The sequence below is a fragment of the Grus americana genome, chromosome 1, assembly GCF_028858705.1.
Source record: "Grus americana isolate bGruAme1 chromosome 1, bGruAme1.mat, whole genome shotgun sequence".
Classification (NCBI taxonomy): Eukaryota; Metazoa; Chordata; class Aves; order Gruiformes; family Gruidae; genus Grus; species Grus americana.
The window spans coordinates 215,588,969-215,602,873 of NC_072852.1; the positions used below are offsets into that span (position 1 = coordinate 215,588,969).

The 13,905-nt window shown below is 43.1% G+C and overlaps 1 protein-coding gene across 2 annotated transcripts in view; it reads left to right on the forward strand.

Annotated features, from left to right (window-relative positions):
* The first annotated feature begins 141 nt into the window (after positions 1 to 141).
* INTS4 (integrator complex subunit 4) overlaps positions 142 to 13,905 on the forward strand; it is a 39,382-nt gene continuing 25,618 nt past the window's right edge. The window contains exons 1-10 of one of the 2 annotated variants that reach the window (XM_054847841.1): positions 142 to 317; positions 1,026 to 1,217; positions 4,031 to 4,148; positions 6,120 to 6,226; positions 6,436 to 6,621; positions 8,354 to 8,404; positions 9,044 to 9,132; positions 9,387 to 9,507; positions 10,031 to 10,102; positions 11,135 to 11,309. In XM_054847841.1, coding sequence (XP_054703816.1) covers positions 264 to 317; positions 1,026 to 1,217; positions 4,031 to 4,148; positions 6,120 to 6,226; positions 6,436 to 6,621; positions 8,354 to 8,404; positions 9,044 to 9,132; positions 9,387 to 9,507; positions 10,031 to 10,102; positions 11,135 to 11,309 — 1,165 coding nt within the window. In that variant the 5' untranslated portion in view covers positions 142 to 263. Of the gene's footprint in view, positions 318 to 1,022; positions 1,218 to 4,030; positions 4,149 to 6,119; positions 6,227 to 6,435; positions 6,622 to 8,353; positions 8,405 to 9,043; positions 9,133 to 9,386; positions 9,508 to 10,030; positions 10,103 to 11,134; positions 11,310 to 13,905 lie in introns of both variants that reach the window. The other variant, XM_054847761.1, reaches the window with a different exon arrangement.

Here is a 13,905-nt window from a genome sequence, read left to right on the forward strand (position 1 = left end):
GGAAAACTGAGCGGGGGTGACACCCTGGCGGGGTTTGGCGGCGGGCCGGGCCAGGCCAGGCCAGGCCAGGCCGCAGCCGCCATGTCAGGCCCGCGTTCCCATGGCAACGGGAGGGCGCCCCCGCCGGGGCCCGGCCGCCTTACCATAGAGCGAGGCCTCCAGTTGGAAAGAGAAGACGCTCGTTTAGCCACCTCCCTGCGGGCGACTTTGTGGTTTCTCTTCCGGGTTGCGCGTACGGCGGCCGCGGAGGGCCAAGCGGCGCCATGGCGGCGCACCTGAAGAAGCGGGTGTACGAGGAGTTCACCAAGGTGGTCCAGGTAACGCACTGCTACCGGGGACCGGGCCGAGCGGGGCGGGGGGCACAGCCCCGAGTTCTGCCGTGCGGCGGGAGGCGCCGGCGGGTGAGGCGGAGCAGTGGGAAAAGCCGCTGGCCTAGCCCGGGGCCTAGCCCGGGGGTGCCGCCTGCCGCGGGGGCCTCGAGGCCGGGGCGGCCTGTGAGGGGCTGGGGAGGAGCGGGAGGGGTTGGCTCCGGGTTTAGAGAGGCCAGAGCTGCCTGGAGGGAAGGGTGCTGCCTCAGGGTGTGTGGGGGAGGGACAGAGTGCTCTCCTCAGGGCGGGGAGGGAGCGACCTGGGGAGGCTGCGACTGCCGGCGGGGAGGACGCGGCTTCCCCCAGCCTGGGACATGGGAACGCTAGAGAGTTTCTGGGCTGCTCTAGGCTGGTGGGCATGAGAGAAGTCGTGTTTGCCCTGGGTTGGTTGTCTGGGGTTGGAAGGAGCAGGATTTGCCTTAGGCTGGCGTGGGGAGAGGCAACGTTTCCCCAGAGTAGAGGCTACTTGGGCAGGAGAGGAGCAGCTGCAGGGGGCTGAGGATGTGTTCCTTCCTAAGATAGATGAGGGAGAAGCTAGTGATTGCTGTGGGGCACAGGAACTTCCTCAGGCTTGGTGCTGAGACAGTGTTCGCTCTGGGAGGGAGTGGGTCAGGATTTGCTCTGCCTTTCTGAACCTTGTTCCTCTGCCCACAGCAGCAGCACGAGGACCTGTCCGCTAAGAAGCTGCGGCTGACCAAGCCCAGCAAGTCAGCGGCGCTCCATGTCGACCTGTGCAAAGCCACCTCGCCCGCAGATGCTTTGCAGTACCTGCTCCAGTTTGCCAGGAAGCCTGTGGAAGTGGAGAGCGTGGAAGGGGTTGTCAGGATCCTGCTGGAGCATTATTACAAGGTGGTGAAGCTGGCAGCCAAGCGTGCTTCCAGAATTCTCCTTCGGGTCTTGTTTTCTTGGGGTTGGATGTGGAATAGAGAGTCCCAGGCTCCTCCTGGTCCTGGCTCAGTTGCCAACAGCCTGGGCAACTGTGGTTGTGACTGTAGTGCTTTACCTGAGTGATTCCTGATCATGTTACTTAGTTCCTTTGCTGATGGTTTCAGGAGCCTGTGACAGGGATGTGACTGTGTTATCCCCGCAGATGGCCTGCATGATTAGCCTTTAATTAACTTAGCAAGGGACAAAAGACATGGCAAGAAGTTTTCCAGGGAACCTAGCTGTCCAAAGCTGGCTCAACTTTATCTGAATCCTTTCTGACTGATGTTTCCTTACCTTGCTCTTTATTTCCTCTAGCAGTGGAGAAACTTTTTAGCTACTGCTTATGCTGTGAACAAAGCAGTTTTAAAATGATGCTTCTGAAAAACTTTTCAACAAAAAAATCTTAGTGGTAGAATAACAAATAAATAACAGAAGTTGTATATGCTTTGTAGTATCCAGATATTGATCCTTCACTTGGTAAAGCAAAACTTTATTGCATCAGCCAAAGTTGTACTGTAGGCTGAAATACTTGTCATAAATGTCCTTGTATTATTCTGTCTTTTTACAATTGAGCCTATTTTGCTTTGAATTTACACTAAAGCTCTAAGCTGTGTTTTATCTATTTCTGTACTTGACCTGCTTTGGCTTGTGTGTTGAGATTGGTTTACGTTTTTTTGATGGGAACTTATTTTTGTCATTGGACTGGTCCCCATTCAAAAGAGTGTACAGCTTAAGGAACCTAATCTTATTTCTTCTTCTATGAAAAAAACTGTGGTACCTCATCAAATAACACAGGTTGTTTATGTTTGGAGTTTGGTTTGTAGCCTATATTAGAAGAGAGACTCTTAAATCTACAGATGAGGTCACATTTTCAGTGCACAGCCTGTTACAGAAACCAGCTTTTAAAAAACATTGCAGTCCTGTAGCTGACATTATTTTACTTAAGGACAAGATTTTCTGAAGTATCTCCAGAAAACTTGCACTCAAACTGATCTTTCAGAAACCTAACCCTGAAAGCTGGTTTCCAGTTTCAACCACGGTGGAAGTTGTGTGATGATGTATTTGTTTGTAGTGTCATTGTTTCGTTTAAGATGGTGTTGCAGCCTCCTGCTCCTTTATCCCTTTATATTATGATAGGATAGTCCCTAAACAGTTCTGGAATGGATCAGAAAAATAATCTGACTTTTCCTTTTTTCTCCATTTTCCCACCCATCATTCTCATGGCCCTGCTGACAGTTGAATTGGCACAGCTGAGCAGGGGGCATGTTGTGATGTGTGGGGGAAAGCCAGGGGGACAGGATACTGTCAGGATACGGTGTGTCCTCAAACAGTGGCCTGAGGCAATCCTGAAAGTCCGTTCCCAATTCCTGAGGGTCCTCGGGACGAGGGGTTAGAGGCACCTTCTCTTACTGGTGTTTTGGTCGTGGAGTCGGTGATCAGACCTGTAAACTAAAAGGATATGTTTCTCTAATTTCCTGCTCATGAACAATTAGGAGGAGGAAGAAAATTCCCTCTGGGGTGGAAGGCTGCTCGTAACTTGGTAATAAAACATTGCAGACGTTATTCGTAAGGCTTTTAAAAGTGCCTTTATAACTGTCCTTTTTGAAATCACTGATTTCATCTGTACTTGTGGGGAAGATTGTCTTTTTAATAAAAGAATGAGTAATGCTGAGTAAACACCAAATATATCATACTGTGGAAATCCGTGCATCCTACTACTGCTTTAATTAGTCCAGTGGCAGTAACTGTTGTTCAAATACGTAATTTCAGCCCTGAAAAGAGAAAATGCTTCTCAGCTCAGTTAAGACAGTACTCCCATGAGTATCGCAGTTGTCGCTACGAGGATGTGTGACGTTGGAGTCTTTCCTAGACACTGTTGAAAGACTTAAAAGTTGTAACTGTACTATTTCTGCACCTGATGAAATATGAAATATTTGTAATTGTAATATTTCTGTGTTTTTGCGTTCAGCATTGCACAATTGCTTGGTAAGATCTAAGTATGAAATCCAGACTTCTTTTTGTCTTTCTACGCTGTATTGGATATCCTTGGCAATACGGTGAAAGAGAGAGCTTCCAGTTACGAACAGAAGTCTTGTGTCTATGAGTCTGTAGAAGATTCAAAATAATAGGTCTTTAAAATGCATGAACTTTTAAAATGAATTTAAAATGCATACTAATTTGTGAGGCTTCTTTATGTAGTTATCACCTTTTGCTGTTGCTTAAATGAGCAGCTATGTTTTGTTGTGGTTTTTTGTTACCTTGGTGTGTTGGGTTTCTTTCTTTTTTTGCTATCAGATTGGCAGGATTCCTCCCCACCGTTAAGCTGTTGTTTTCTGTAGCCCACAGACCCTGCTGCTCAGCAGAGGTCAAGAGACTGTCAGTCTCCGTTCATGTTCTAAAATTCTCACATTTGTTCATTAAAAACTTGCAAAGATGTTAACATTATCAATAGTGAATTTTCTGGCATCTTGAAAACCTAATTATTTAAACTTTAAATTTTCAAACAATATGAAGGTAATTTTGAGGAATCATGAGTAAATAACCATTTTGAAATGTACTGGAAGCTGCCACGTGAACATTCTCGTATGGTTAATTTTCTGTGGGGTGTGCTGTGGATGTATGGAGGAGGAAGTAGCCTGACAGTAAAATTCAGACCCTTGTGCTGGATTATGTATGGGTTTATATATGCTTTTCAAACTGGAAAATGAATGAGGATGTCTGCCATATCTTTCCAGGAGAGCGATGCCTCTGTAAGACTGAAGATTGCTTCCTTGCTGGGCTTGTTATCGAAGACTGCAGGATTTTCCCCAGACTGCATTATGGATGATGCCATTAACACGCTTCAAAATGAGAGTAAGTCTCACTTTTCAGGTGGTGCTTGAGATCAAGGCAGAATCACGGTGTCTTTTAAGGATTTAGGACAGTGGTAAGGCCCTTACATCTAAGTGTATAATTGGGAATTGTTGCTCAGAGTATTTATTTTCTGATTTTGTGAAGGATGACAGACAATACCATGTTCTGAGGCAGAGAAAAATGTTTCTGCTGTATACCTTTGTTTTAAGGGAGTGCAGAGTTTGCTTTTGCATCTCTGTGTGAGAGCTGTTGCTTCTGAAGTGCTCTGTTCTAGAGGACAGTCTTGCTTAAAGTGGGATCTTGTTTGAAGAGGAGGTTTTTTTCTTTCTGTGCAGGCCAGTTCATCAGGCCTAATGTAAGAAGACATTAGTTTATTAGCATTGGGTTTGTAATAGACAGTAAAATATAGGCTGTCCTGTTTATGGGTTCATTAAAGTCCATATTTATTTTCTATGTTATATTCACAGTTTGTATGTGCTTTACTTGATGCAGTTTAATTTTATTGTGCTGTCATTTATAGAATCATAGAATGATTTGGGTTGGAAGGGACCTTTAAAGCATCTTTCACTGAATGAGATTGCTCAAAGCCCCATCCAACCTGGCCTTGAACACTTACAGGGATCCAGGGGCAGCCACAGCTTCTCTGGGCAGCCTGTGCCAGGGCCTCACCACCCTCACAGGGAAGAATTTCTTCCTTATCTAAACCTGCCCTCTTTCAGTTTAAAACCATTGCCCCTTCTCCTGTCACTATGGGCCTTGATAAAAAAATCTCTTTGGTTCTTTCTTAGAAACTCCCTTTATATATCGAAATGGTGCTCTAAGGTCTCCCTGGAGCCTTCACTTCTCCAGGCTGAACAACCCCAACTCTCTCAGCCTGTCTCCATAGCAGAGGTGCTCCAGCCCTTGGATCATCTTCCTGGCCTCCTCTGCACTTGCTCCAACAGCTCCATGTCCTTCTTGTGCTGGGGACCCCAGAGCTGGACGCAGTACTGCAGGGGGATCTCACGAGAGTGGAGTAAAGGGGCAGAATCCCCTCCCTCGACCTGCTGGTCACGCTGCTTTTGATGAAGCCCAGGACATGGTTGGCTTTCTGGGCTGCAAGCGCACATTGGCAGCTCTTGTCCAGTGTTTCATCCCCCAACACGCCCAAGTCCTTCTCAGGGCTGCTCTCAATCCCTTCATTCCCCAGCTTCTGTTGATACTGGGATTGCCCCGACCCATGTGCAGGACCTTGCACTTGGCCTTGTTGAATGTCATGAGGTTTGCGTGGCCCCTCTCCTCAAGCCTGTCCAGCTTTCTCTGTGTGGCATCCTGTACTTCCAGTGTGTCAGTCACACCACTCAGCTTGGTGTCATCCACAGATTTGCTGAATATGCACTCAGTCCCACTGTCCATGTCATGGATGATGATATTAAATAGTGTTGGTCCCAGTACAGACCCTTGAGGGACACCCCTTGCTACTAGTTTCCACTTAGACACTGAGCCGTTGAGTAACTCATTGGACACGGCCATCCAGCTAATTCCTTATCCATCTAAGGGTCCATCTGTTAAACCCATATCTGTCCGATTTAGAAGTAAGAATGTTGTGGTGGTCCAGGTGAACAGTAGACTAAATGTGAGTGAGCAGTGAAGGCTTGCTGTGTGCCACGCTGTATCAAAAGGAGTGTGGCCAACAGATCAAGGGAGTGGATTATTCCTTTTTACTCAGCACTGGTTGGGCCACATCTGGAATACCACATCCAGTTTTGGGCTCCCTAGTGCCAGACAAGTGCTGGTAAGGTTGAGTGAGTTCCGCAGATGGCCACCGAGGTGTTTGGGAGCTGTGTGCAGGGAGAAGCTGAGGGAACTGGGCTTGTTCTTTGAAAGGAGAAGGCTTCAGGAGGACCTTCCAACCTGGATGAGTCTGTCTGTCTGTAGCTGGTGAGGAGCTCAGTAAAGAGGTACGTAGCCTTTCACTGTTTTGTTTTTCAGAGTCTCATCAAGTCCTTGCTCAGCTGCTGGACACGCTGTTGGTGATCGGCACAAAGCTCACAGAGAATCCGTCTGTCAGGATGAGACTGGTAGAGGTAGCCTGCAAGGTGAGGTGGCCTCCCTGAGGCAGGATACTTTTATCACTGCCACAGGAAAAATGTGCAGTCAGTGTTTAAATTATTTTAATTTTTCTTAACAAACTGTTACAATACTAACATTTTTTAACTGCTAGGAATCTTAGTACGATGAGTTGTTTTGAAGGGGTGAAAGACCAATAAGAATCCAGTTACCTCTGTTCTTCTCTTCCATTCCACAGCATCTGACAGATTCTTCCCATGGTGTAAGAAATAAGTGTCTTCAGTTAATCGGCTGTCTTGGACCAGTGGAGAAAGGTGTTGCAAAAGAAGTTGAAAGCCAGGCTGCCAAAGATGTCCAGAAGATAATAGGAGATCATTTTAATGACCAGGACCCTCGTGTTAGGACTGCAGCTATAAAAGCCATGGTAAGTGTTGCTGGTACAGTGGAATAAATTGTTTGGGGTTATTTAAGGAAGCTGGTAAAGGGTTGCAAACTAATCCAGAGAGGTTTGGATTAGAGATTATTTAATTAATTTAGTAAAGTCTATTTAGCATATCAAAATTACCTGGAAAAATAAGCTAGGACTTGAAATATGAGAGTAATGTGAGATCTCAAAGGGTGTTTTAGTGATTAGTAACAATTTCTGTTCAGCTATAGCTGAAGAAGCTTTTTAATTTATTGACTTTTTTGAGCATATGTAGGCTCTTACTTTTAGTGAGAAACTTGTATTTCTTGATTCAGCGTTGGTTACCACAATTACGATAAGCCACTAGTACTCCAACATGCAACAGAAAGCTGCTTATGACAGGAATCACAGAATTGTTTTGGTGGGAAAAGACCTTTAAGATCGTTAAGTCCAACCATCAAGGTCAGAAGCCTGTGTGATAAGTCCAGAAAGAATTTTGTTTGTTTGTTTTTAAACAACATGTATGTTTTCCCCCATGGTCACGTTTGTTAGCATTCTGTAACTGGTTATGAGGTTAACTGGTTAGAGGTTAACTGGTTTTCATGTGGGCTGGAGCGTGGGGACCCTTCAGAAGTTTTTATCTTTGCAGAAATGCAAGCAAAGACCATGTGCTTGAGAATTTTGCTTGTGAGTATATAGAAGTTCCTCTGTTACCCTTAAAGTTTATAACAATATCCCATCTAACCTGATGGTGAACAAGGGTATTTGAATTAGTGATACTAAACTCCAAAGAAAGAAGCAGGATGCATTTGAGGAGATCAGATTACACTTGAATCTGTCTGGGATCTCCTTCTGCTGGAGGTTGCACTCATCCTTCTTTTTTGTTTCAATCTGCGGGTTTTGGTACAATTGTTTTTAAGTCATTTGAGTGACACTTACAAATGGCGTTTACACCAAATCCATAGCAAGATTTATGACTTTGAATTTATAATTACAGCACAAAATCCGCTATCTTTCTGTCGTTTGAAGCATGGAAGAATCCTGAATGAATTCAGGGCCACTAACCACTTCTAGAGTTCTCCATCATGATTTTCTTTGCTACTGTGTGTGGGTCTTTGGGGCTTTTTTTCTTTTCTCCTTGAGTTTTGTCACTGGCATGTTTCACTTTGAAGAAGTGGGTACAGAAAAGCAACTGTTTGCTTTCTTGTTCACAATACTCAACCAGATATTATCCCTTTGTTTATACGTCACATTCGTGATACTACTTTATTCCAGATAGCAAAAACTGTCCTATTAAACATTATTTCTATTCCTCTGGTTTGGTAATTGAAAAGGTTTACAGGACATGAGAAATTCATTGGCAGAGTTGCTTCTGGGTTTCATGTTTCAGGAGTGGTAGTAAACTAATTATTTTGCAGATACCTCTGTCTATGGTAATAGTGGTTGAATATGGCTAGCACTAAACAATCATTTGAAGGTTGAGGAGAATGGACAGACAGTGTATTTATATAAATTGTATTTTCCTAATCAAAGTATGAATGGCTCTGAAGTTTAAAAAAGTTATACTGAAGTCAGGATTATTATTTGAAATACTTATGGTCAAGATAATGAAATATTTTAATTATAGCAGCAATCAAGAAAGGCAAGCAGCTAAGTTTACTCAAAGCAGAAAAAACTGGTGAAAACAGTCTGTGTCACTTAAACCTGTAGTTATACTTTATTGTGGGTTGTTTTTTTTCTTTTTCTGTAGCTGCAGCTTCATGAAAGAGGATTAAAATTACAGCAGGCTATTTACAGTCAGGTAAAACTTTGTATTAATTTGTATTTATTTTGTACTTGTTTGCTATCTTTTTAGATTCTGTGACAATGTGCTTTCAGAGGAGGAGGGCACTGAACAGAAGTGGAGTATTTTGCGCTTAGGTTACCTTATAGTCCTTATTGCCCTATGGCAGTGGAAATAAATATCTATTTTGCATCTCATTGTGCTTAAACACACTAAAACATATGCTTTGATTGGAATATATTGTTTATTGGGGGAGATAATCATGGGAAGGGCAAGGCATTATGTCATTATTACTGTCATCCGGCAGTCTTGAAGGCTTAAACCCCTGTTCATTGGAGAGTACACGAAGCCTATGTTTGTTATGTCAATAAGGTTGTGCAGCTGAAGCCTTTATCAAGTTACTTCTAGTGCAGATTCACATTTCGTGTTTCCTGCATAGTACAGGTAATTCTGGAGTTTTACAGCACGTGCCTGATTGACTTTATTGGGACTAGTCTACCTAATCAAACTTGGAAATACTAGACAGTAGAAGGGAAGACTGAATTTTATGATCTATCCTAACTGATTCACGGCAAGGGCACTAATTGCACTGTGGGAAGTGAATGACAGCTCAGGTGGAGATGTTTCAGGTATATTGGGCTGTGAATCTTCTTTCAGGCCTGCAAGCTGTTGGCAGATGATTATGAGCAAGTGCGCAGTGCTGCAGTTCAGCTAATTTGGGTCCTCAGTCAACTTTACCCTGAAAGGTATGTGCTGTATGAAAAGTGACTCAAAGTATTGGCATAGCAATCATCCTAATCCCCAGAGTTTTGTGCCAGTAAGTCTCAGGAACAGCTGTTAGTGTACAAATTGCTGATACCTGATAATGCACTGATCCAGATGAAGTTTTGGTTCTTGATATTTGTTGCAAATCCATAGGAATTCAGCATAGTTGTTTCTTGCTTGGTGCCATCCAGCATGATGTAAGATCAGCGTACTGATTTATGTTTCTCTACGTTAGCATCGTCCCGATTCCTTCTTCTAATGAAGAAATTCGCTTGGTTGATGATGCATTTGGAAAAATTTGTCATATGGTTAGCGATGGTTCCTGGGTTGTTAGAGTACAAGCTGCTAAGTTATTGGTGAGTTGCATTCTTTTCTTCTCTATCTGCAGATAGTTCATTTTATGTTACTTTACTTTTCACGTATACTTGAAAAGAAATGGGAGGATGTTTAAAAACTGCATAGGTACCTTTCTACCAAAATTCTGAGAAGAAAGAAATGAGAGAGGTTGAGGAAACCCAAAAGTTTCTCAGCTGAACTCTGCAGTGATTCTTTCCTTGAGACTAGAGGGTTGGGTATCCAAGAAAAAAACCAACTACTTGCGGTAATTCCCTCCCCTTACTTCTCCAGCACAGGACATGTAAACCAACAGAACTCAAGAAAGACCGTATTAACCTCAGCGGGGAAGAAAAGATGTTTTGACCATCTTAAGTAAACTTCTTTAGATTCTGACATGTGGTAGTGTCAAGTGTTGTATAAAGCTATTAGAATGAGTGGATAAGATTGGATGCTGTGTTAGGATAAATCAGGAAATTATATGGTGTAATTTAGAATGATCCTGTTTCTTCCTTTTGATTTTTTTTTCCTTTTTTTTTTCTTTAGGGTTCTATGCAACAAGTTAGCTCCCATTTCTTAGAGCAGACCCTTGACAAGAAGCTCATGTCAGATCTGAGGGTATGTAAATATTTGGGTTTGTTTTTACTGTATGTAGTGTACTAAAATTGCACAACAGGTATGTTAATGCTGGTGTGTTTGGTTACCATGTCCTTGCCTCAGGGCTGCTGAGAGTTAATTGCTGATGACAGGTTTTCTTTCAGATTAAAGTCAATGAAGCAATTGCTAGTTTTAGATTTCATTAGTCGAGCGTGTAATAAATAGCTCTAGGCTATGCAGGTTTTGCAGATGAGAGGTAAACATTTGTGTTCTTCTGACAGTCTTTTGGCTAAAAGCTTTATTTTTTGTGTATGGAAAGAATGCATCCTAGTTTTAGGATCAAGCTTATGGAAACATCCTGCAAGATCCAACCAGTAGAGCTAGACATTTCAAGACATATGAGTAGCTAGAGGCTGGGACTCCTGAGCCCTACAAGCAAAACTTTTCAGTAAAATTCCTTTCTTAAGTAACTCGCTTGACGTATTATGTTCAGTTTTTCTGTCTGTGAAAGAATGATGAAGCTAAAGCTGCTAGTTTTTGTGGGCTGCATTGTAAAGTCCATTAAAGAAAGTGCTGCACAGCTTTCTTTACAGTGTGGGGGGAAAGGAGATGGACTAGCATGCATGCTGAATGAATATCACATTTTACGCATTGCTGAATGCTGTAAAGTATCAATAGTCCTTAAAGTATTTAATTGCAGTTTAACAAGTTGAACTGCAAAGTGATAGCATCTGTTTTTGCAGATCAGTTATTGGGTACTTAACTAGATAAGCCTTTGCTCTGACCCAGTTCAGCTGTTCTTACAATGGATGTTTAAGATTAAATTAAAATGTATTATTATCTTTTCCCAACATCAAAAGTACAAAGAGTTACTGGCAATTAGAAATATTCATAGAAGAGAAGGTATTATTTGCTTTTCTCACCATTTGCATGTCTGTCAGTGTCTAAGCCTCTAGCTAGATCTATTTTCAAATCCAATAAAACCATTTAATATTTTGTTTGGTCATATTTAAAGTTTACCATGTTTTAACTGAAAAAAACTTGTTTGGACAGAGGAAGCGCACTGCGCATGAACGAGCCAAAGAACTCTACAGCTCTGGGGAGTTTTCAAGTGGCAGAAAGTGGGGAGATGATGCTCCCAAAGAAGAAATTGATACAGGTGCTGTAAACTTGATTGAATCAGGAGCTTGTGGGGCCTTTGTTCATGGCCTGGAAGATGAGATGTACGGTAAGTGTTATTGTGAAATGACTTAGAGGAGATGTGTGCTGCCTAATAAGCTTCGGTTTTGGGTATTTTTTGGTCAAAATAGATCACTTGGTTACTGTGTGTGTTTGTGGTTTCTTTTTTTTTAACAAATTGTGGACTTCAGGGTGCTGGGTTTTTATTCCATGGTGATCTCTGATATGGCAGTTGTTTCAAAGATGTTACATTGTTGCACAGAATTTTTGATAGAAATGTTTCATTGAGTAGCCAAAACCAAATAGCTTCCTACAAACAATGAAGTTTTAGTAAAATATCTGATAAGAAGTTGTTGCTTATGTTATGCAGATACCCACTGGGACTATTTTTTTTAATTGACTTAAATTTAACAGTTACATGTGGCTCTAAATTGGCAACATTAGTTGCTGCTGTTTAAAATTGGCGTTTTCTCTGCTGGAATGAAAGTTGAAATTTAGAGAACTTGTTGTTTAAAACAAAGCACTACAAGGAACCTATGCCCGTGGAGTCCAGTAATCACTCATTTTGTAAACATAGCAGCTTCCATCCTAACACGGGTTAGAAACAGTGGAGACAAATCCATATTGTGAGCAGCCCTGAGGAGAAGGACTTGGGGGTGTTGGGGGATGAGAAGATCAACATGAGCCGGCAGTGTGCACTTGCAGCCCAGAAAGCCAACTGCATCCTGGCTTCATCAAAAGCAGCGTGAACCAGCAGGTCGAGGGAGGGGATTCTGCCCCTCTACTCCGCTCTTGTGAGACCCCACCTGGAGTACTGCGTCCAGCTCTGGGGGTGCCTGGGACAGGAGAGATATTGAGCTGTTGGAGCGAGTCCAGAGGAGGCCACGGAGATGATGCGAGGGCTGGAGCACCTCTGCTATGGAGACAGGCTGAGAGAGTTGGGCTCGTTCAGCCCAGAGAAGCAAAGGCTCCAGGGAGACCTTGTAGGCCCCTTTAGGTACTGGATGGCTGCTATAAGAAAGCTGGAGAGGGACTGTTGCTAAGGGCGGGGAGTGACAGGACAAGGGGAATGGCCTGAAGCTGCAGGAGGGGAGATGGAGATGAGATGTGAGGCAGAAATTCTTCCCTGTGAGGGTGCTGAGGCCCTGGCCCAGGTTGCCCCGAGAAGCTGTGGCTGCCCCTGGCTCCCTGGCAGTGTTGAAGGCCAGGTTGGATGGGGCTTTGGGCAAGCTGGGCTAGTGGAGGGTGTCCCTGCCCATGGCAGGGGGGTTGGAACTAGATGGGCTTTGAGGTCCCTTCCAACCCAAACCAGTCTGCAATTCTATTTTTCAAAGTATTTCAGAACCCAGTGGCTACAACAAACAGAAGTTTTCTTCTAATTTCAAGCCCAATTTTATACATAGCCAATTTATAGCCATTTGCTCTTAGTCAGTGGTAGGTTTCAGATGAAATAGTTGTTGCTTCTCTGAGGAACTGGCTTTCCTAATGAATTAAGATAGCTTTAATTTTGCAAGAGGCTCAACAGGCTAAGCTCCTTTTAATCTGTGATGATATAAAAGCCTTCCTCTTGGCCAGCTAGAATGCATTATTCTTGAAAATTGGTGACTGGATCTGTACGTTTTCAGGTACTTAAATTTCAGGTGAGGTCTTGCTTACCTTTTTAGCAGTGTTATTGATGGGTATTTCCACTAAAGAAAAATAATTATGTTCTAAGATTACATTTACTTGTCCCACAGTGCTATCGTGTTGGTCTCTCGCAGTCTTCCTATGATGGACTTGGAGGCCATAGTCTCTTTCTAGCAGATTAGATCTGACCTGTTCTTTTAAACAGGTTGAATTATGAGTGTCAACCTGGAACACAGGCGTTTTTGAGCTCCTAAGTTTGGCTGTAGCATTGACCATGCTGATGGCCTCAGGGAAGTCTGTGTGCTACCCTTTCCAGCCTGACTTTCCCGTGGGTAAAGTGAAGATTTATATTTCTTAAGGCTATCGGGAATGGCTGGTAGTTGCATAGAACTGTGGAAATACTGAGATCTGAATGTTATTCCTGAATTTGCTTTTAATGTTACTGGAAGGATGAGGCTAAATTAGAAAGTACAAAACCACCGTGACAAAAATATCGCTGTAGATTGCATTGTAAAAGTTGGTTTATTGTTCCATGACTCCTGCAAATAAAAGCATGTTTTCCTAATAGCAAAACTCTCTCTGAAGCTTGAAAATGCAATTTGCTTTTTTTTCTAGCAGTAAAAAATTTTTCACTGGCTCAGTCCATTGACCTGTGAAACACGTTCTCCCGTTTCCTGTGCTGTAGGTCTTGTGGCAGTGTTTTGCTATTGCGGAATGTCGATAAAATGGACAGATGTGGAATATACACAGATCTTTAAATAATGTAGATCTCTCTCCTACCACTGCAGTGTTTTTAAATACTGCTGAGCTCTCTCCTTCCTTACAGCGCTGCTTCATTTCTTGAATTCCATGTTGTAACTTAAATCTGAAGTAGTGTGTCAGGAAAGCAATATTGGCAAAATGTTTTCCTTCTCTAATACCTTGGTCTTAATGACCGCGGAGGCTCGTCATTGTGACAGAAGCTTCGTTACTGAATAAGCTGGGGTCTTGCTGTGTTTGCATTTTTCTACTTAATCAGA